General features: G+C 39.8%; 1 protein-coding gene across 7 annotated transcripts in view; it reads right to left on the bottom strand.

Annotated features, from left to right (window-relative positions):
- Positions 1–24,734, bottom strand: part of nbeaa (neurobeachin a) — a 187,057-nt gene that overhangs the window by 79,452 nt on the left and 82,871 nt on the right. For all 7 annotated transcript variants that reach the window (XM_053686816.1, XM_053686814.1, XM_053686810.1 and 4 more), the window contains exons 3-8: positions 22,935–23,035; positions 21,892–21,987; positions 21,419–21,540; positions 19,080–19,206; positions 12,187–12,306; positions 11,655–11,801 (exon numbers count right to left, since the gene is read on the bottom strand). In XM_053686816.1, the coding sequence (XP_053542791.1) occupies positions 11,655–11,801; positions 12,187–12,306; positions 19,080–19,206; positions 21,419–21,540; positions 21,892–21,987; positions 22,935–23,035 (713 nt within the window). The remainder of the gene's footprint in view (positions 1–11,654; positions 11,802–12,186; positions 12,307–19,079; positions 19,207–21,418; positions 21,541–21,891; positions 21,988–22,934; positions 23,036–24,734) is intronic.

Below are 24,734 nucleotides of genomic sequence, written 5' to 3' on the forward strand. Positions count from 1 at the left end.
CACACACACATATACACACACACACACACGTATGGACAGAAGGTCACCTCAATCACACCTCCACCACATGGTACCACATAAACTTAAAGCCAGCTTAGACATCACACGCTGATCAGACATCTGGACATCCTCTGCTATAGTGTCCTCATTAGCAAGGACACAGACACACACGGTCACCCAAACTGTCATGGAGTCACATACTTTAAAAAAAAATAAAAAAATAAAAAAATAAAAAAATCTAAATCCATCTCAGGATTTCTATACAGCTGTTTTGTGATGATGGCTATTGTTAGAAGTGCTAAAATTTTTTAAAAAATTTAAAAATAAAAATACTGCAACGCATATCATAGTCACAATATATAGATCCAAATAAAGCAATATGTAGGACTTGAGGGCTGGGAATAAAGAATAAATAATAGTAATATTATAATAATGCTATTAAAGCTGAAGCATTTTTGGGGGTCATTTGTCAGTACGTTACAGGAGAATGGTTCTGAATATCAATATTCCTTTGATAACATGTGTTCTGAAAAGTCTCAAGATGATGTGAGCCAAATTTAGTGAAGATGTGACAAAATTTGGGAGGAGTAGAAGCAAAAATGTCAGTTAGATGCAAGTATTTTTTTTTTTACCATGTAATTGTTATTTTTGAGCAGTAGGTGACGCTGTCAAGAAATAGCCTCGGGTCCTGGTCCTGAGAATGCCTACCAAGTTTTGTGGCAGTGCTCAAAGACGTTGCTGAGAGATTTTAGTAAGCTGGAGAAAAGTGTCACTCTGTATGCTTTGTCATACATAAACAACTATGAAGGTGAGAAAATACATATTAATAGAAACTCAAGCTAACGCTAGCTCAACACAATGACTAGAATGAAAAAAAAAAACAACTAATGCTAGATGTGTACTGGAGTGCTGAATGTAAACAGTGTTACTGGAGACTTGGAGATTTGTGCAAGTAAGTGCAAGTAGCCCATGAATGATGTATGCTTTGAGATGCTGCTGATACCATCATAAAATACATAATACTTACAATAATATTGGTTATTCATTAAAAAAAAAAATCATTTCAGTCACAATTGCCAAATAGAACATAAAAACATAATTCAGAAAATTTACCACACCTTCAAATCCATAAATTAGAATCTGGTGTTCAAGATTGGGTGCCAGTGATTAGAACCTGCTTAGGGAGTGCAGGTGGAACCTGTCTTATTTATACCCCTCTCATATCTAGTGTCTGGTGTTCCCTTTGTTATTGAGGTGTGGTGTCATCATGCCAAGATCTAAAGAGTTCTGTAAGGCCTTCAGAAAAAAGGTTGTGGATGCCTATGAGTCTGGCAAGGGAAAATACTGTACGCTGTAAGGAAAATAATCTACAAATGGCGCAGATTTCAAATGACTGCCAATGTGACCAAGGACTGGCCATCCTAGCAAATTCAGCCCAGGAGCAAACCGTCCGATGCAAAAAAGAAGTCTCCAAGAATCCCAAAATTTCATCACAGGATCTGCTAGTAAGTCTTGTAACTGTTGGTGTCAAAGTGCATGTGTCTACAACCAGAAAGAGATTACACAAATTTGACATGCATGTGACGTGTGCCAGGAAAAAGCCTTTGCAAGACTACAGTTTGCCTATTAGCATATAGACAAAGACCAGGCCTTTTGGAATAATGTGTTCTGGACAGACAAAGGAAAGATAAAGTTGTTTGGCCACAGTAACAACAGACATGTTTTGTGCTGACCAAAGACAGTTTGGGGTGGTTTGTATGAGAAGCACAAACTGACAACTCAGGTTTCTATATAACACCACCCTTTATAGGTGAGCCTGTTCCTTATACTGATTTTAAGTTTATTAGGGCTACAATGCCAATGTGTATACAACCCCAATTCCTAAAAGTTGGGTTGGGATGCTGTGTAAAATGTAAATAAATGTGAATAAAAACAGAATGAAATGATTTGCAAATCTCATAAACCCATATGTTAGTTACAATAGAACACAGAAAACATATCAAAATGTTTTAGGTGAGTAAATAATAAGAAAAAAATAAGGTAGTTTTGAATTTGATGGCAGCAACCAAAAGTTGGGACGGGGCAACAAAGGGCTGGAAAAGTAAGTGTTTTTAAAAAGAAACAGCTAGAGGTTAATTGGCAACAGGTCATTAACATGATTAAGAGTATTTTAGAGAGGTAGAGTCTTTCAGAAATAAAGATGGACAGAGGTTCAACAATCTGCAAAAAACGGCATCTACAATTACAATTTTACAAATTTCAGAATAATGTTCCTCAATGTAAAATTGAAAAGATTATGAATATCTCATCATCTACAGTACATAATATCAACAAAAGATTTAGAGAATCTGGCAAAAACTTATGGCATGATTCTGTAATGGAAATCACTGCATGGGATCAGAAACACCTCCAGAACTCATTGTCTGTGAACACAGTTCGCCGTGCCATTCGCAAATGCTGGTTAAAGCTCTATTACGCAAAGAAGAAGCCATATGTGAACATGATATAGAAATGCAACCGTTTTCTCTGGGCCAAAGCTCATTTAAAACGGACTGAGGCAAAGTGGAAAACTGTTCTGTGGTCAGATGAATAGAAATTTTTAATTCTTTTTGCATCCTCTAAACTAAAGAGCACTAAAGAGGAGAGGGACCATCTGGCTTTTTATCAGTGCTCAGTTCAAAAGCCTGCATCTCTGATGGTATGAGAGTGCATTAGTGCCTACGGAATGGGCAGCTTGCACATCTGGAAAGGCACCATCAATGCTGAAAGGTATATACAAATTTTAGAGCAACATATTCTTCCATCCAGATTCCATCCCCTCTTTACTTCTGAGACTCTGCCTCTCTAAGACACCCTTTTTATTTCATGTTGCCAGTTAACCTAATTCGTTACAAAATGTTCCTCCAGCTGTTTCTTTTTAGTAACACTTACTTTTTCAAGCCTTTTGTTGCCCCTCCCCCCTTTTTGAGACATGTTGAGGCCATTAAATTCAAAATTATCTTATTTTTTCTTAAAATGTACATTTACTTAGCTTAAACACTTGATATGTTTTCTATGTTCTATTGTGAATAACACATGCTTTATGAGATTTGAAAATCACTGCATTCTGTTTTTATTGACATGTATTTACATTCAACATCGTGCCCCAATTTTTTTGGAATTTTGGTCATAAGTAAAAAGATTAGAATATGGATAATAGTCATATCACATAACATGAAAAAGGAGATGAAAAGGAAGAGTCTGGGGTGCTTATCATTTCTTATTTGTGCATCCTCATTTCATTTCCTTGCGTCTTAGCTCCACCCCCTCGGGATGTGAGGGAAGGATGCAAGGATGAGAGCGAGGAGTGAGGAACTGAAGCAAGTCAAATGGAATATCCTCGCTCTCTCAAGTGTCACTTCAAAGCAATGTCAATTAATGATGACTGTACTCAGCTGGATGACATCACTGCACTTCAGGGATCTGCTGTTATGTTGTTAGAGTTTGGTTAATAACAACATTCTTAATGAAGCAAAATGTACTGATAGTATGTGAAATGTCTGGGTTATTCAACAATGAATTAATGAACAATACATAATTTATCACATCTTTTGTGCAGCTTTGCATATCCAAACATGCAAGGATCAATTAATTACAGTACTCATTGTAAGCATACTATTAATTAATTATATTTCACACAAAATTCCATAACATAAACAAATGACTTTTTGTTTGAGATTGTGGCAGATGTAAAGGAGGAGGGGAATTTATACGTGCATCCGGTTTTTCAACAAGAAACACTTCTGCATAGGATACACCTGTGTGTCCTCACTCCTAGCTCCTCTGGAAGCTTTGCGGTGCAATTAGAGAATTGATGTGTCCTTCAAGTTGGCCGACATCGATCGATTTCTGGGTCACGAGCTGGAGGATGGAGGAGCGAGGAAACGAGGAAGCATCAATTTGAGTATTGAGAAGCACCCTGGGCGTTCTATGGTAATTAAAGCTGCAGTACTTTTGCCTCTCTATTGCCTTGTCTGTTTGAAAAATAAAATTGAAAGTTACTTGTGGAGCTATTATTTATTTATTTATTTTAATGTAGGAGGTGGTGGCCGATATGGTTCTCTTGGAGTAAAGGTGAGTTGCTCTCTCTCATAGCTAGCAGAAAATAGGTGCAATTTACCACACTAACCATAGCACAAAAAACCCCCAAAATAACAGGAAACTCGATACCTAGCTGAATCAAGTGAACAAGTGCACTAATGTTAGCTAGCTACCTATTGAGCCACTGAAATGCCTTACCTGTTCAACAGAAAAAAAGCCATCTTTGCGTCAGTCTTCAATCCCTTCAGATCTCTGAGTTTTCGCCACCTCTCAAAAGCCATGCCGATATTTATTCTTGTTTTAGCACAGGCTCTTTCGCTTTCCCCTTTTCACTGCAGTCTCTCCGCATTTTGAGATTTCTTGATTTTGACAACAGCTGATTCCCCAGATGTCAACGATGATTACGTTTAGGACTATCCAGATAAAAAAAAATCTAAGCAACTGTTGTAAGAACAAGCTACAAACACTCCACTATCCTCAGCCCCACACACGCGATACGCAATACGCGATTCTGTTTACGGCTGTGACATAACCGCGCAAAGGCGAATGTCGTCAAACTGACATTTCTCGTGAAATCCGACCCGACAGCTCAAATTATAAGTTGTTATTATAAACTTACCGTTGTGAATCGCGTAGGTAAGGTAAGGAGACCGTTTTCAACACTGATTTTTTTTTTTAATGTTCTTGCTCAATAATTGATTTTTGTTCATTTTTAACTAAACATATTTCCGTACTACAGTTTTAAACATGCAGAAGAGGTTAATGTTTATGAACATCGGCTAGGAAATGCCCCCCCCGAAACCTAGAACATGTACTGAACACATATAGTGAATAGGAAGGCTATTTTTGTGGATATTTACATGGATCCCAGTTCTCTTTAGACATGGAAAATAGCAGCAATATGAAAAGATTTCCACGTATTTTTTAAAAAATCTTTCCATGAGTAATACTGATGGTAGTGCTTCTACTACTGTTCATTCTGTAACAGTACGACATATTCAGGGCCTTACCTAATTAAACAAAAAGGCCTTAGCTAATTAAAAATCCACATGCATTGGTCCCTCATGGCCATGAAGACCAAATTCCACGTAATGCTACAAATGTATGACCTACTAAATCAGAACTAGTTTCTCTTGAAAAGGAATCCTAGGAATATGCTGTAATCAGCAGCATCAGGCTCACACGCAGTATTTCTTTTATCCCTCAAGAAGCCTACGTTCCATGTTTTGAAATCAGCTTATCTGTTGTTATCCTTCTTATGAATGATATACTTAATATTATTTAATGACTTGACAAGCTGAGAAATCAAATTAGGTTTTTGGATTTTCTATCCATTCCAACAGCGAACATTCCTTGCTGTCAAACATGGGCATTACTTACTCATCAATTATTACAATTACATAGTCCTACAGCCTGGCTGTAACACACCAACACACTCACAAGGTTATGAATAATCTACAGCTTGTTTGTTTGATGTGTTTGTGTGACCAGTCGTGAGAGTCAATGGAGCCGCAAGCAGCTTCACTCTGCCCCTGAATAATTAAAAACCCCAGTCAGAAGCAGCCATGATGACTCAAGTGTGTTCAGAAAAGGGACATCCCAGAGTGAGAGAGAGAAGCAGAGGAAGGGAAAAGGTGGATGATAAAAAGAGAGAGTTTTGTGAGGCAGATGGAGCAAAGAGGCAGAGAAAGTCTTCGTTTTTTATTATTATTCTTCTAGACCATTAATTTTTTATTTTGATTACTCTAGACCATGTGTGTTGAATTTGCCATGATCCTAAAGATAATTGGAAAGAATTCTATTTCATACAGACACAAATTAAAATTTAGGCTCTGCCTAATTTCAACCAAATAAGGAATTTTCACAGCGACCACTTCAATTTCACCTACTACACTCAGAAATGAGGCCGTTAAATGTTTAATCAATAATGACGGGACCCTTTCACTCCTCATTCTCGCACATCCACTGAGGAAACCAATTGGTGATACGGATGGGCTCTGAGGTTCAGCAGCAATCAGTTCCTATCAGTGAAGATGTCCAATCAGATGGATGAAATGGTGTGTAATGAGAGGGAGACAGACACCTATGATTGCGGATGGGCTGGAGAAGAGGAGGAAGAAAAACAAAGAGGAAGACTCCAGCACAGAAGGCTTCAGAAACTGAAAGATTACCTGAGACTGAACAGTTAAGAAAAAATTTCATAAACATAAAAAAAGTTCTTCTCAGATATGGACAAACAGCTGTATTTTTGCAGTCTGGGTTTCTAACGTGCTACTCTATGCTACCCCAAGTAGAGCAGCACAAGGTTAGTGTTATATTCGAGTTTAGCTACTACACTTACACAGCACTGCTTCCTGAATTTGATTTTAATCACAGTTTTGTAAGCAGCGCTTACCTCTCATCTCTTCCCAACCTGGCTTCTCCCATGGCAATGGTTCCTCCTAATACTTCACATCCCCTATCACCTAGTAGGCCTGTGACTAACATGCTGTCAGCATGCTTGACTGGTTTTCCCCTGACATACCATGAGCTGCTCACTACTGAGCCTGATAAATTAGCTGAATTGTCACTAATCTGCAGCTCAGTGGTTAAAATCAGTTTTCTCTCTACAACATACGCTTTTTTTATCTTCACTTTGGTCAGATCTTGTAGATACTTCTAGGCTGATAATGACCTAGCTGAGTAGCCGTGAGTCCCCGGTATCAGCAGCATCTGAGGAAGGAGCTGGGTTGGCCAATTTGCAGAAGGTGGCTCCTTTGTATGAGATTTTATAGACATACTCCTGGGGTTGGGTCATGTGGGCAAGGATATGGGCTGATGCTCCAGTAACCTGGGTTACAAACATTGCCAAATGTGGTTAGCGCAATCTGCTGTGCCTAACGTGTGCAAATTGACCCTGTGGAATTGGCCTTGTGCACCAGGGTCACTCATTGGACCTGTTCTGGATAGGATTATGCAGATTTTAAAATCAGAAAGCCACCATGGCCAAACAGACCATTAACATGGAACCTTTAGGTAGAATCCTCTCTGTGTTCCCTTGGTCTGATTAAGGTCTGATTGCCCCCCATCTATCCCATAGAGCAGGGAACCAAGGTCTTGTTTGTCATCTCAGGGCCACAGGCAAGACTCTGTGGCCTAGTTCCTGAATTCTTTACAATCGGAAGGAACACAGGCAAAGGTTGAAATGCATATAACAAGTGTTGATGCCAGTCATGGGCCGGTGTATCCTCTCTGCCAGAAAGAACCACAACTGGCAATTTTGACCTGTACCTTTGCCTTTATTTTGACCTGCACCTTTACCAGAGCTGAGTTACCACGCCTGAGTGCAGAAACCACTCTCCTGGATGCATACACTATCTTGACTACGCATCCACTAGACCACTGTACAGCCCCAGCAGATGAGTTACTCTCAGGAGACTCTGTGCAAGGTGGAGCTGTTTAACCTGATACTGCCCCAATGGTTGATGTAGTTAAATCTCATGACTTTGTCTGACCAGACAAATACTTGCAAGAAGTTAAGACTGGCAAGAAATTAAGTGGCAAGATGGACTACCTATAATTCCAGCTGGCTTATGTGTTTTGACCTTAAACCATACACCTTACTCCTATGATACCACACTACTCCCCAGGCTGCACATGGTGGTCTGGCTGAATCTCCTGTCCCAAACAGACAGTTAGAATTAGCACCTTCAGCCACGTCACCTATATCTGATGGTCTGGCCTCTCAAGCCAGAACACTACTTAAAGACTACAACCTAGAGTCCAGGTCTTGTATGGTGTTAAGTCAAAGCTTTTCATGTGCATCATCTTCACCTCTCAGACTGGACCTCGATGCACTGCCAGTTTCCCAGGATCCTGGCGTTTGTTCAGGGACTGCTAGACTCGATCACGTCTCCATCTACACTAAAGTGGTATGGATAATAACTCACCACATCACAGTGGATGGATCTCCCTAAGGTCGTCTAGGCTACCACGGTGCCCCAAAGGTCAGACAAAGGACCTCCCCTTTGTTCTAGAGTACCTTAAGGGCACCGCTTATGAACTTATGAAGGATGCTGAACTGAAATGAGTATTCCCGAAAACCTTGACATGTCAATAATGCTAATTTAAATACACATCTGAAACCTCTATGCAGAGCAGAGCTGATATCAGTGCAGCCAATAATCTCATAAAACCCTAGTCCATGAATCAAACTGCAGTAACAGTAAAGCTCCTGCAGCCTCAGCCTGGATAGACACACACACACATCCTCTCACCATTTTTAGGAAAATGATTGCTCAAGCTTGAATTAATTCTGACCCCCTGTGCCCTTCTGTGATATATTTTTCTGACCCTCCAGACATGAGTGGAATAGAAGAGCTACAATGCCTGAAATGCCAGAAAAGCAGAGGTCTAATACTTGAAAGGATGTTGTGCACGCTGTTGAAAGCTGCACTCTGACTGACACTTCCACAGTAGTGAACATTTGTTTGTGTTCAGGCCGAAAGAGCTGCCCTTAAAATTTAACAAAAGCAAGAAGGAACATCTCAGAGAAGGGCAAAGTAACAACAGTTTGGGGGTTGGTAGAATAAACCCAGAGAGAGAAAGGAAGCAAGAGAAACCTAATAACAAAAGCCCATATATTTATACGTTTCATTTAAATCTGACACTGCATATTTCTGAAATGTTGATCAGTTCACACTTCATGCTTTAGTCTATTGCTTTAGAAAAGCATTCAATGTGATGTACACCTCCACACACCTTCCATGCAGGACTATTATCTTCAATGTGACGTTTTCAGAATTATGAAATTGATCAAATATGCTTGAACCTAGAAAGTGACCACCATAAAGACAGTTGTGTGACAAGGTCTTTCTGAGCAATAGGCCTGTGCCAACTTCCTGTTATAAAATATATGTACAGTGAGGGAAAAATTATTTGATCCCCTGCTGATTTTGTACGTTTGCCCACTGACAAAGAAATGATCATTCTATAATTTTAATGGTAGATTTATTTGAACAATGAGAGACAGAATAACAACAAGAAAATACAGAAAAACTTATGTCAAAAATGTTATAAATTGATTTGCATTTTAATGAGGGAAATAAGTATTTGACCCCCTCTCAATCAGAAAGATTTCTGGCTCCCAGGTGTCTTTTATACAGGTAACGAGCTGAGATTAGGAGCACACTCTTAAAGGGAGTGCTCCTAATCTCAGCTTGTTACCTGTATAAAAGACACCTGTCCACAGAGCAATCAGTCAATCAGATTCCAAACTCTCCACCATGGCCAAGACCAAAGAGCTCTCCAAGGATGTCAGGGACAAGATTGTAGACCTACACAAGTCTGGAATGGGCTACAAGACCATTGCCAAGCAGCTTGGTGAGAAGGTGACAACAGTTGGTGCGATTATTCGCAAATGGAAGAAACACAAAAGAACTGTCAATCTCCCTCGGCCTGGGGCTCCATGCAAGATCTCACCTCGTGGAGTTGCAATGATCATGAGAACAGTGATGAATCAGCCCAGAACTACACGGGAGGATCTTGACAATGATCTCAAGGCAGCTGGGACCATAGTCACCAAGAAAACAATTGGTAACACACTACGCCGTGAAGGACTGAAATCCTGCAGCACCCGCAAGGCCCACCTGCTCAAGAAAGCACATATACATGCCCGTCTGAAGTTTGCCAATGAACATCTGAATGATTCAGAGGACAACTGGGTGAAAGTGTTGTGGTCAGATGAGACCAAAATGGAGCTCTTTGGCATCAACTCAACTCGCCGTTTTTAGAGGAGGAGGAATGCTGCCTATGACCCCAAGAACACCATCCCCACCGTCAAACATGGAGGTGGAAACATTATGCTTTGGGGGTGTTTTTCTGCTAAGGGGACAGGAAAACTTCACCGCATCAAAGGGACGATGGACGGGGCCATGTACCGTCAAATCTTGGGTGAGAACCTCCTTCCCTCAGCCAGGGCATTGAAAATGGGTCGTGGATGGGTATTCCAGCATGACAATGACCCAAAACACACGGCCAAGGCAACAAAGGAGTGGCTCAAGAAGAAGCACATTAAGGTCCTGGAGTGGCCTAGCCAGTCTCCAGACCTTAATCCCATAGAAAATCTGTGGAGGGAGCTGAAGGTTCAAGTTGCCAAACGTCAGCCTCAAAACCTTAATGACTTGGAGAAGATCTGCAAAGAGGAGTGGGACAAAATCCCTCCTGAGATGTGTGCAAACCTGGTGGCCAACTACAAGAAACGTCTGACCTCTGTGATTGCCAACAAGGGTTTTGCCACCAAGTACTAAGTTATGTTTTGCAGAGGGGTCAAATACTTATTTCCCTCATTAAAATGCAAATCAATTTATAACATTTTTGAAACGCGTTCTTCTGGATTTTTTTTGTTGTTATTCTGTCTCTCACTGTTCAAATAAATCTACCATTAAAATTATAGAATGATCATTTCTTTGTCAGTGGGCAAACGTACAAAATCAGCAGGGGATCAAATACTTTTTTCCCCTCACTGTATATACACACACCGTGATATTCAATAGTCCTGATACTGTTACTGTGGGCACTTCAAAATATCTTCACAGCGCTTGCATTTCATTTTTAAGATAGCAATTTTTAGCAGTCTTTGTATCATTTAGTAGCATTTAAGATGTGGTATCTTTACACAAATTGTAAAGGGAGCATTACATGTATCCTTTTTGGTGAAGACAATCCCATAACACTTAATACAAGAGTTCCAGGAAAGTTTGAAAATTGTGTTGGACAGAATGTCTGTTGAAACGGCTTGTAAATATAATTTAACCATATCTCTAGTCGACATTTTCTTTACTGAGTGAGTACATCAAGTGTCACAGAGGGAAATAATGCCGTACTCAAACAAAAAAGTCTCACGGAATAGATTTGTTTTCACTTTAAGCAGTTTCAATCAACACCGTCTCTACAAGTCATGTGATACACATCCATCAAAACACAACTGCATCTGTTTATGCTCCAAATATACACTTTTTCATGCATTTGTGAAGCATAAGCTCAATAGAAATCAATTGATATCACACACTCTTTCTAATACGCTGTGGACAACATTTAAAATCCTGATCTACAATAATGTTATGATGTATGTAGCTGCAGCAAACTGTTTCTACAGTAATGACCATCAGCAGATCGGCATAGGAATCCGAATAAACACAAATAGGCTGTTGCTGTTTGTTCACTGTAACACTGTCTCTTGTCATGTTTTTCATGTTTACAGATAATGGGAAGTTTAGGATAAAGGAAATGAAGTGTGTAGTCGGTGTATTCCTAACAATAGTGCTTCTGAAGCTCAGTTGAAAGCTATGTGGACAGAATGAAAAGTTGCTTACGGTACACTTTTGTGTGGCATCATGTAAATTTTATGTAAGCCCACAAGCAAAACAAGTGATTGAGCGTAAATAAATGCCACATACAGATAATACTACAAAGTCTGTATAACAGTGCTAAAATTCCCCTTGTATTTTTAAAAATATAATATGATAATATAGTAAAGCCATTATAATAGATCAGGTAATTATTCTGATATTTAGCAGGCATTTCAGGTGTGTCACCTTGTATCCGGGTCCCAGCTGATGAATGGCGAAGATCTGCGCTGGGTTAAGTGCCTCGCTGAATACATACACAGCCCCAAGCTGACCACAGAACACCCGATTGGCATCCGCCGTCTCCGAAGAGCCAAGGAAACATTTATCATAACTCTGGAGCAGAGACGGGGGGAGGAATGGCGGAAAAGAAAGAGGTGGGAGATGAAATGGATAGAGTTTGTTGATCAGGGCATCGATTCTGCTTATCAGTCAGCTTCCTGTGGAGCCTTTTGAACATGCTTACACTGTCCCTGTCTGCTGCCTGCTTTCACTCTTAAATATCTCTGTACTGGACTAAATCACATGTACACTGTAACAAAAACTACACTGTAACAATAACACACACATACTTAAAATGCAAGAGGTCTGATTTATCACCCCCTACTGCTGCAGATTTTAACCCATCATTTTTCACTCTGTGTCTTTTCTGGTTCTCTTTTATCCTCAGGGAGAAGTGCTTATCTAAAGTAAAGGCGCTAATCATAGTGAAGACACTTACATCATTGGTGTTGACGTGCCAGGCCATGTCGCCGTAAGAGACCAACTGGCCGTTCACATAGCAGCGGATTTCACTGTTCCTCCAGCGGTTGTAAATGTGCACAATGCTGATCATGTACCACTGCGGAACAAAGGAGAGCCAAAAATCTGTGAGCCAAAAATGAGGGCAATGTAGAGAAGGACAAGGAGAAAGTGGTCTTCCATTTCATAAGCATTCAAAGGTCATTCAGTTATTCAGAAATGCAAATTCAAGTATTGAAATCCTCACCAGCTTTTACAAGCCTCAACCCTTGCATCAGAGTTGTTGAGATTCTACTGTAGCAATAAACTAGACAACATTTGCCATAGACTAGCTTAACTGTTTGATTACGTGATGGGTAAAAACCTGATTTATACCAGGAGCTTGTGAGGGGAAAAAAATTATTATGAAGCATTAATAAATTCTGTGTCAAAATGGTGTATTATTATTGAAGTCCTTGCTTTTAGTTTTTGGTTTATAAGAAAGTGTTTGGTTATATCTGCACCCTGCCTCCTTTTGTATGAGAATGTCTTGGGTTAAAGCCTGATGATCATCCAAAAAGTGTAAACATTTTGACATGGTAATAGGTGTTCAAACATTTTGTCATATTGAATATTTTTTCACCTATGTGCAATCAAATGCTATAAAAACTCTAGTCTTCCCTTGCTCACAACCATGTGGGCATTGCATAATGTCTTGCAGTGGTGTCTTTTTTGGTAAACAACCTGCTAACATTTTAACAACTCACAAGGCCAGCAAACAGCTCGACCTCATCCTCACACGTAATGGCACCACACAAAATCTTTTTATCACTCCTCTCCACACCTCTGACCATTTCTTTATAAAGTTTTTTTATTTCTCTCCCCTCACCCCCCTCACTGTCTCCACCTTTAATCTCCTTTCTTTGAAAACCTCCAGGCCAGCTCGCACATCACCCCTAGCCCTTGGCTCTCAGAGACTCTTTGTAACAACCAGACCAAGTTAAGGGCAGCTGAAAGGAAATGGCGTAAATCAAACGACCCGACTGACCTAACCAATTACCAAACACTTCTCTCCTCATTTTCCCATAGCATCTCTACCGCCAAAGCCATATACTACCAGAAGATTGGCAGGTCTACCAACACCTGTATAGTCTTCACAAGATTTTCTTCACTTTTCTGTTCCCCTCCTCCCCCTTCCTCTCTCACTGCAGATGACTTCACCACTTTCTTTTCCAACAAGGTTACATCAATCAGGAACCCGTTCTCCACCACAAACACCCAGAGACAGGCTTCTCCTCCATGCAACTCTGTCCTCCTTCTGCCCTCTCTCAGAGACTCAAAACTCCTCCTCTATAGCTGTCCGACAACCTGTCTTCTTGATCCTACCCCTTCTCACCTTCTTCAGTCCATGTCTCCCATGTTACTACCTGCATTCAAACACATCTTTAACACATCCCTCTCCACTGGCACATACCTTACCTCATTTACGCAGGCCCGGGTTACCCCATTGCTTAAAAAATAAACACTTAACCCTGCTGCAGTTGACAACTACAGACCTGTATCCCTCCTCCCTTTTCTGTCCAAAAGCCTTGAAAGAGCTGTTTTAAAACAACTTTTTCCTTTTCTCACACAGAACAACCTTATGGACACCAAGCAGTCTGGCTTCAAAAGCAGTCACTCCATGGTGACTGCTCTGCTTTCCGTCACTGACGCCTTACGACTAGCAAGATCAACCTCAAAATCATCTGTCCTCATCCTACTCAACCTTTGCCTTTGACTTGGTAAATCATCAGATCCTCCTGTCAACTCTCTCAAGCCTAGGCATCACCGGAACGGCTCTGAGCTGGGTGGAATCCTATCTCACAGGCAGATGCTTCAAGGTATTGTGGAGGGGACGGACTTCTGAAACCAGCAACTCACAACTGGGGTTCCTCAGGGGTCAGTTCTGGGTCCACTGCTCTTTGCTATTTATACTACATCTCTGGAGCCTGTGATGGAGTCTCATGGCTTCTCATATTACTGCTATGCTGATGACACCCAGCACTATTTGTCCTTCCAGCCTGATGATCAATCTGTGTCAGCACGCATATCCATCTGCCTGTCTGACATCTCAAACTGGATGAGGGAAGCCCCACCTTCAGCTCAACTTGACAAAAACTGAGCTTCTCGTCATCCCTGTCTGCCCCTTAATCAAGCACAACCTCACTGTACAGCTTGGCTCACCCACACTCAAGCCAACCAGGACAACCAGAAACCTTAGGGTGACTTTCGATGACCTGGTGACTTGAACTTTACAGCCCACATTTCAATAACTGCACGGTCCTGTAGGTTCATCCTGTACAACATCAAGAAAATCAGACCCTATATCACTGAACAGGCTACACAGCTACTAGTCCAGGCTCTTTTCTCAAAACTGGACTATTGCAATGCACTACTCTCAGTCCTCCCAGCCAGCTCCATCAAACCGCTTCAGATGATTCAGAATGCAGCAGCACAACTTGTCTTCAACCAGCCCAAAAAAAACCCATGTCACACCCCTCTTCATCTCCCTCCACTGGCTTCCTGTAGCTGCCCACATCAAATTCAAGGCCTTGATGCTCATGTACAAAACCTTGTCTGGAACAGCACCCTCCTACCTCAACACTCTATTTGAGGTTTATGTACCCTCACACAACCTGCGATCGATTAACGACTGATACCGGGTAGTGCAAACTAAGTGAGGCACGAGTTCCCTTTCCAGAACCTTCAAATTCACCGTCCCTCAATGGTGGAATGAAGTTTCAACTTCAATCCGGACCACAGAATCTGTCATTATCTTCAAAAAATGGCCCAAGTCTTCTGTGAACACTTAACTAACCCCTTCTTAGCCCCTCCCCCTTATATATATATATATATATATATATATATATATATATATATATATATATATAAAGAATAAAAGACCTTCCTGCACTTACTCTGGCTCTTACACCTCTGCTCTACGCATTCCGCTTCTCTAGAACTCAATTAAAAATCTTGCATGTTAGCACTACTTGTATTGTTCTCCACTTGACATATCACTTTGCTTGGATTTCCTCATTTGTGAGTCACTTTAAATAAAAGCGTCTGCTAAATGAATATATGTAAATAAATGTAAAAAGATTAGGAATGACCTTGTGGGGTTTTCACAACCCCTTTACATTTTTTGTAATACAAGCTGTGAACCAAAATTCTTTGTAGGGTATAATTAGTATGTAGTTTCTAGTGGTGTAACAATCCAGTCAGGGGTGTTTATTTTTATTCCTATATGATGTGTATGCAGCATGAAGCATGTCAAAACACAAATGCCAACTTGAAAAAGACAGAACATAAGCTAAAGATAACAGCAAGAATCTAAGCATTAATAACAGGCCGACTGGAACTTTAAACACCCTAACAGAAGAAAGGATTTGCGTGCTCTGTGTTTTAGTGCCACTGTGGATGCTTATATGTGACTCTATGGTTGTGTTATGGTCATTCTCATTTAAAATGAAGCTCATGCTTGCTTAAGATTAAGATGAGTCACCCAAAGTGAGTAAAAGCATAATCATACTGACTTGACAAAAGTTCTAGTTTGACCATTGCAGGACCATTACTGATTTTGGCTTTCTCGTCTTTTTCTTGATTTTTTTTCTTCTTTCTTTTCTTTGACTATCCTCCTCCCACACATGCACACACATGCACACACAAAGAGCAGTTCCAATTGCCAGACAAGGTAGCACGCTAATTAGTTGAGCAAGCTTCATTGTCAAGCAGAGCGCATGATCCAGCAGACTGCACCAGCATGACTGTGTGCGTGTGTGTTTATGTTTCTGACTGTCAAAGCTGGGTGATCTTGCTACTTTCATTCTAATAGGCAGCCAATCCTCTGTTCTCCTCAGAGAACCATCTGCAGAAGGTACCACACCTAAAATTCCTCGCCTACATAAAGATTCATTTCATACTGAACAAGGCGTGTTGCTGGAGTATGAGGCGGAACTCTGGTCGGCCAAAAGGAAAACCAGATAAAGCTAGATGTAGCTGAGCGCGATCAGGCCTTTTGAGACTGGGAGAGAGCGAGAGAGAGAGAGAGAGTGCAGGTGGCTGGGGGAAGTGCAGTGCTCCTGTCCAGCTGCTGCCCCCTCTTGCCGTGCTGAGAGGTGCTAGAGTGTGAACACCAGTGTGTCACCTACACTGCTGCCAGGTCTTCTGTGTGTGTTTGTGTGTGAACATATGTGTGTGTTTGCATGTGTGTATGTTTTAGCACTCCAGATGGACACATTCACCACGTCCTAGCAGTTAGGGAAAATTAACTATGATTTTAATTCTTGTCTTATGTGCAGACAAAATAGTGCTGACATCAGTGCGGTGTCCGAGAGACTCTATGGTGCACAGTTTAGTCAAAAGTTTGCATTTACCTGCAAGGTTTTGCACGTGTTCCTTTGTTATTGCAAATGAGAAAAATGTTTATGTAAGCTTATACCATGGTCACTTGCCAGCATCAACAAGTTAAAGCTGTCATTGATGTCTGCAGTGCAAATTTTGATTGAAATGATCAAAAAACTGTTAATTTTCATTACTTATTTAATATATACCAGTCGTTAGATCTACAATACTGCCTGCTCTAAATCGAAAACCCAGAGATAAAGTAGTGTCATACAATTACATTTATTTGAATGAATTATAATAAATAGTTATTTAGTAAATAGTAATATAAATAGTTATAGAGAGAGATACTACCTGTGCATTCAATGGTTTGAATGCACATCTTCCAACCAATCAGAACCATTCTGATTCAGACAGACCATGGTATAAGTGTATTTAATGACCACATTTGTAACATATTCAGAAATATCATATTGACTTTTCCCACTTGCATTTGAGTTCTTTTTTTAGCTCTGTCTTTGTGGAAGTTTTTTTTTCCCCTCGCCATTTGTCTACTAACACTTTCATATCTTTTAACACCCTTCCTGATTCTGTGAAGATCAATATTTGCTGTTTAGGTCTTAAAAATAAAAGCTGGATTCCATATCCCATTGATTCCTGACCGCTGAAGTGTTTTTGCCTACCTGAAAATTTCATGTCATAAATAAGAATAAAAAAAAAAACAAAAAAAACCAAACACTAACTTTAGTCATTACGAACAGAAAAACACAAATAAATGAACACAGAATTGATTTGTAGATCTACTGTACCATAAAGATACATTTTTGAAATTTTTGTTCTGTTTATAAACCAATGAGTTACAAACTTTTGTGTCCTAAGCGCTGCATAATTTCCATCCAATATTTCAGTAAACTACAGCTCCATTTCAAATGATCCAAGGCAGAAAAATAGGCTTACTGTTTGAATTAGTTAGATGCAGGATTTAACTTAATGTCTGACAGCCAGGATATATATACACAGTTGCAATCAAAATTATTCAACCCCCGTTGCAAATCAGGTTTATTGTCAAAATTTACAGACTTTCAGCTGTTTGCAATGAACAAATTAAACAAAAGCAACTGAAACAGTTCAATACAACGAATGCTTCAAGTGGTTTCCCCAAATTCAACTGAATGACTTCTCCAGTTTCAAAATTATTCAATCCCCTGAATAGAATCCCTCACAACAGCAAAAATATGCAAAACAGGTGTTGTCTCAAGCATACCTGATACAACTAATCAAGGGCTTCATTAGTTGCACTAGATGTACTTGAGCTGAAACACATGAAATACCTGAACTGGCTAGAGGCAGTATGAAAAACACATGAAATACCTGGACGGGGCAGAAAAAGAAAGTCATCAACAGCTGCAACCAGATTTCTGAGAAGGCGGGTTGTGAAAAACCCTCGAGTGACAGCAAAAGACCTGCAGCAAGACTTGGAGGCAACATGCACTGAGGTTGCAGTGAGCACAGTAAGGTGCATACTAAATGCACAATGTTTCCATGCCAGAACTCCAAGACATACACCACTACTGACCCAAAAGCACTAGAAAAGTCAGCTCAAAATCTACATCTAAAATATAAATACGAGATTCTGTTCTGTGGAGCAATAAAACAAAACTTCAACTTTTCAGCATGATGGATCAGCGGTATATCTGGAGGAAGAAGAATGAAGAAAGAACACTCTGCCTACAGTTAAGCATGGTGGTGGCTCGGTGATGCTCTGGGGCTGCTTTGCATCCTCTGGCACTGGAAACCTGCAGCATGTGGAAGGCAAGATGGATTCATTGAACTATCAGGAAATCCTAGTAGAAAACCTCATGCCGTCTGTGAGGAAGCTGAAGCTTGGGCGTCACTGGACCTTCCAACAGGACAATGATCCCAAGCATACCTCAAATTCCACCAAGGCTTGGTTGCAGAAGTCCTGGAAGATTCTACAGGGTCATCACAGTCACCTGACTTGAACCCTACAGAAAATCTCTGCTGGGAGTTGAACAAGGCGGTTGCAGCACAAAGACCCAAGAATATTACTGAACTGGAGGCCATTGCTCATGAGGAATGGGCTAAGATTCCTCAGGAATGCTGCCAGAAGCTGGTGTCTGGCTACGCATCTCATTTGCAGCAGGTCATAACAGCAAAAGGGTGCTCTACTAAGTATTAAAGATGCTTAACATGAAGGAGTTGAATAATTTTGAAACTGGAGAAGGCATTATAAGTTATAATAAGTTTTGACAATAAACCTGAGTTGCAGTGGGGGTTGAATAATTTTGATTGCAACTGTAATAAAATATATATTTCTATTAAACTATAATCTGCTGATATTTACTGTGAAGTTCCAGAGGAATTCTCTGTAGCAGTGGAGTGCCAATTCAAGCACAGAAAAAGTTGCTAGATAAATAAGAATATATTTACTTTGAAAGCTGTATTGATATTAGTATGGGGTTGAGGTGTCGTGGAATAGACAAGTTTTACCTTCCTGGGCTGGAAGTCGTACTTCACGCAGTGCTGGAAGCCTTTGCCTTTGGACTTTAGCGACGTCACGATCAAACAGTTCCCCACAAAATGGGCAGAGTACCCAATTCCTTTGCTCGTCCGGAAACTAGGAGAGAAAGGATGCACAGCGGAAAGAAAAGATGACGGTGAATGCCGGCAAACTCCTCAAACGCAGTGGTGTCATGTCTAGCTGTTAAAACATTTCTGTTCATCACCATATTCATTTTTTACTCCCAGAAGGAACCAACAGTGTAGCAATTGTTCCACAATCATGTTGGGAATTCTACTCAGCTCACCAATAACATCAGTGGACAAATTTAGTACAATTTAACTTACCTAAAATCACATGTCTACTTTTTGTGCACAGATTACATTTGTTTTGAACTCAGAGGGGAATATATCAGAGTAGCTGAACAGTATCACAGAACTCCAGATAAACATGGCTGCATGAGTCTGGAAGCATTTGCAGAAGAAGCTGGGTTCTGTTGATAAGATGGCAGACTATAAGAGCTATTTTTATTCTTATTCTCTCTCTCCCTCCCTCCCTCTCTCTCTCTCTCAACACAGTTTCAGGATTTCATGCTGATTTCGGCATGGTTACAACATCTACAATTCTGAAGAGAATCAAAAGCGAGGAAAAACAAACAAATAAACTCAACACATGCAGCTTTCCTATCACTTCGCTTTCATTTCGACCAGGAGTGTGTACTGCTATACATAAAGATGTTATTCACCTTCATTAGTATAAATGCAAAAAGAAAGCCTCTCAAGTCAAATTGACAAATAAAAAATGGCGAAAGAATTCTTTGAGATGTGCGACATTAAAAAAAAAAAAACACTGTTCTGAAACAAACCACTTCAAGCCAATTAATTAAGTTCATTAATGAAACACGACCTCAGCACCTTTTATAGCAAGGATCATCAATTAGATATGACCAGGGGCCTAATACTTGCAGAGTTTATCTGCATTAGACCTCATACACCTTACATAGTGCACTACAAGTCTACGCCATTTGATATTCAGACACAGCAAAAACATTTTCTGGAAAACATGTAATGTAGCAAATGTACATCTCTGTCTTTATATATTTCCATGCATACAATTAAAAAGTTCATTTCCATTAAAGCCACTTACAAAATACTTTTTATTGTTTTTGTTTTTAAAAAGCCACTTGACATGCTGCTTGAAACGTTTGCTTGCTTGAAACAAAACTGAATTGAAATAGACAAGCCTCGTCTTTTCAGGACAAATTGTTGCTCGCTTACATTCTCACTCCTGGCTGTGTTTCCAGACACTTGGCCTAACAGCACACATCTTTCACTGAGCATAATAACTAATGAGAGCATTGTTTTCAGCTGTTCGTACATTCGCAGTTTTCTCTCGCTCTCTCACACACACACACTATTCTTCTGATAATTTATATTCATATTTTATTTTTTTACATGGCACACTGCTAATGATAGTTCAAGGCAGAATAGTCTAAAATGTTCATTACTCAAACACATTACTTAATCAATAAAATGATATTTGTTACATTCCCTCTAATGTTCTATAGCTTGTACACACCTGCACAGGAACCTTTAGGCAAGTTCTTCACTATAAGCTAATACACTAGTGTATTAGAAAAATCACAAGCTCGGCTTCTCAAACAGAATGAACTAAATATAAAATGATAAAAATAATAAATAATCAAAAATCAAATAGAATGAACTCAAATGAACCGAAATGAATGCCGGTTATTTCAGTTTTTAAACCTTGGAAAAATATCATATGTCTTTTCAATAATTCCCAACATATGCGATATTTATAACAAACTTTGCACATTAATAAAGATATTTTCAGTTTTCTTTAACTTGTATGAAATCAACCATTTGGGTGCTTTCTGAAGGCAACAATGTATTTAAATCAAAAGTTCAGTACTGATATACTATAACTATGTGTGAGCAAACAAGAAACATATGGTATCTCAGGAAAGCCTTTTTATTTATTTATTTATTTATTTATTTATTTATTTATTTAGCTAGTCGCATATTTACCTATTCCACCCTGCAGGACACCTTCCAGCACAGAGCTTTTCTTAGTAACGTGAAATATAGGACAATATTCAGTGAAATTAACATTGGGGCCCTCTGAGGCCGAGTCAGGAGAGTATGCTCCTACCAAAAAGAGTAACAACGTATTCTCGTACATGTCCGTCAATTCATCCAGGTTTATACCCCCCCAATTTATTTATATGTTTATTTTAATACAATGATTTACAGTTATAATGGGAATCATGGACCAGAGTAGAGAACTGGTCCTGGGTGGCAGTACTTACCAGTATAGGTACGGTTTGTCCTTGTCCACATTGATATTGTTCAGAGGGTCCATACGGAACCATGTGTTGAGAGTAAACCCGTTCTGGTAAGGCCACTTAGCAATGGGAGGCAAAGCAATGGCCTAGACAGAGAAGATATTACGTACACAACATCAGAACACAAACATACACACGCAGGCAAAAATCGAACTCCAGTACAGCTACTCAAACGCAAAAATCACATCTTGAAAGTGGAACATGTAGCCTTCAGACCCTAAAACTCATCACCATCAACTTTTAAAACTTTTACTTGAGAGCATTATGTACTGTTGCAGTAGCCCTTCCATATATCTTCCCTTCACATATTATAATGAGGATTAACAAAAGTACAGTCCATTTGTACTTCAAGTTTCCCCCCTGTTATACTGCTCAAAATTAGGTCTAAAGAAATGTTAGTCAGGCTGTGTGGAAGAGAAGGAGAGTGAGTGGCTCACCGCTGCACTGCGTCCTGGGAAGTTGAAGAAGGTATCTGGGCCATGTCTCTGAGGCATCTGGTTCAGGACAGACAGCAGCTTGATTGCGTGCCTCGGCTACAGAAAGACCAGAGTCAAAAAGAAGGTGAAGAAAATACCAAAAAAAAGCTGTTTAAGAGAGTGGATAATAAGACGACAGTTTTCACAAAATATTTTTTTTAATATACATGTAATTTCTCTGAATTTTGGAATAACATTTGATTATTCCTCCCTATTGCACATATGAAAAGCACCCATGGCATATTTCTGAGGAGGAGGTAAGTGCTAACTGCCCTTAGTTACAGATAGTATCACTCGGACTAACAGAGAAGAAGGAAAGACCTTCCATCCCACCCATGAGCAGGGCGTTATTTGGAATCCTGGCCAAACTTCCAATAATGTAAACATTTTGTGGAATGGAAAGCAGGCAGGTGATAGACAGAAATACAAAAAAGTGCCAAAATATCAGAAGAACGTGGAGCATTTCAGAAGAAAGAATCCAGCCTTCATTGTCATGTACACTGCAGTGACTTTTTTTTCTTCGCGGATACAGTATCAGCTTGTTAGGAAGTCGGGGTCAGAGCACAGGCCAGCCATGATACAGCACCACTGGAGCAGAGAGGATTAAGGGCAGAGCTCAAGGGCCGAGCTCAGTGGTAGCTTGGTGGTGCTGGGGCTTGAACTTGCAACCTTCTGATCAGTAGCCCAGAGCCACCACTACCATTTTCAAGGAATGGCATGAGATTATGAGGTTAAAAAAAAAATAATTCAGCTATGACTCCAGTGCAAATCCAAGCCTTCACTAATCAATAACCTGTCCATCATTCCTGCCTACTTCTGCTAAGGAAGCTTGTAGCACATTCCTCCCCTCAGAGTCTCTGGACCTCATTGGCATCAGACTTCAAAAAGTTTTCTGATTAGGGGCCACATCTATTAAATTAATCAGAGATCAATATTCTGTCCAAATGACCATCAGTGTGCTGTGAGTGGATGAACTGATGGGGGAATGTGTGTCTTTTACTCACCCATATGCCATTATCTCCTCTCAGCATGCTAAATAGCAGCTTCAGCTCTTTTACTGTGATGCTGTAGCTGGCCAAAACCCCCAGCATATCCACTAAGAGGTCTAAAAGACACAGAGAGAGAGAGAGAGAGAGAGAGAGAGAGAGAGAGAGAGAGATGGAGAGAATGTATATAAATTGAAAAAATAAACAGTTTTACTGGAACTACAGTTACAAATATCTCTGAACATGCAATTTCAAATCATTACTTGTTTTTGCCTGCCAAAGAAACTCTTTGTCTTCATAAATAATTCATAAGAATTCATTTATACATAATTTTATTCAGGACATTGAAAATATATGAACAAATCATGTTTGATGTACGAAAAAAAACCCTATGTTAATATAACTCAATTCAATCACGTGGAATGTACGATGTATGCATTTGAATTAAGTTAATTCAGTGAGCTTTTTTTCCAGTGTGGACTTTTTTCAATAGTGAAACTTTACATCTAAGAAAAGAACAAAAGTTTACATTGGCAAGAAAGGAAAAAAAGGAATTCATTCAATGCTACTTTGAGGAAGGACATTCATATTAACACATGCACACACAAATCGACTTTCTAGCTAGCTTAAGACATATATTCTGTAGCTAACCTGTTCTGGTTACCATGGAATCCACTGTGGTTTGACTCAAATACGTCAGAATAAGAGATAAGAGTTTGAGTGAATTAAGCCCCATGAGGAGCAATAAAACTTTTAGCTAGCAACATGTATGTTTAATCAAGACAACTCTAAAAACTGTTCAATTCACACATCGTTTTTGCTTTTTCAGATAATACAAGGCTGGCTGTGGTTTTATTTGCAGCCGATAGGGTGCTGTAAAAGTTAGTCCTAAAACCTGTAAATGAGTTAGCAATTTTAGCACTTTCGGTTCCATCGTCCTGAAGTCAATGGGTTTTTTGTTAAATGCCTGAAATAAGGTCTGTGGTTAACACAAGTTCAACATATTTTCGTGTTTTATTCTACGACATATAAAAACCCCCCAAAAATCAGTAACATCCCACTCGTGATTTTGTTAAGCTTTTACGTGTCTTGAAAAAGACGCTTGCTAACAAGTGGCTAAATGTGACTATAGTACGGAGGTTGTCAGGGACATTAAATGTCATCATGCCGGACAGGAAAACTCATCTACTATAGCTTTGTTGTGTTTATACTCACGCTCTTGCAACTTTAGCTTTTTTACTTCTGGTGATTGTATTTAGGCTTCAAAATTCATAAAAGATGTGTTCATTTGTGAAGATTATCTTGATGAACAAAACATGCCAAGAACCATAAACATCTGTTGGTCACAGAGCTTATTTTCTGCAATAATCCAAAAGCTAATGGAAAAATCTAATTGGCTTTTTGTCAAGGGAATCAGGATGCTAACTTCTGGGTTGGACTATAGAAATACACCGTTTTTTTTTGCTGCACTCTATAATGCCTTTGATGTCATGAGAAGAGAGGGCCATCAGCAAACATTTCATGTAATAGAACTGTCACACTACACTGAGTAACGCCAATCAACTGTGTACTGACTGCCGGTAAGGTTTCTGTAAACTGGAAAGACAGAGGACCAGACACGTTCCGTGCTTGACCTTTAACCTGACACACCATCTATGAGACTTCCTGATCCAGGTGAGATCCAGTTGCTTGCTTAATGCAGCAACGTCATCAAGTTCTTCTTGAGGAATGGAGAAAATCCCACTACTGCACAGTTAGAGTTTTAACTCTATTATTAGATATGAAAAGGTTCTATCCACAATAAAGGGCTTGAGACGT

The sequence above is a fragment of the Ictalurus punctatus genome, chromosome 16 (assembly GCF_001660625.3).
Source record: "Ictalurus punctatus breed USDA103 chromosome 16, Coco_2.0, whole genome shotgun sequence".
Classification (NCBI taxonomy): domain Eukaryota; kingdom Metazoa; phylum Chordata; class Actinopteri; order Siluriformes; family Ictaluridae; genus Ictalurus; species Ictalurus punctatus.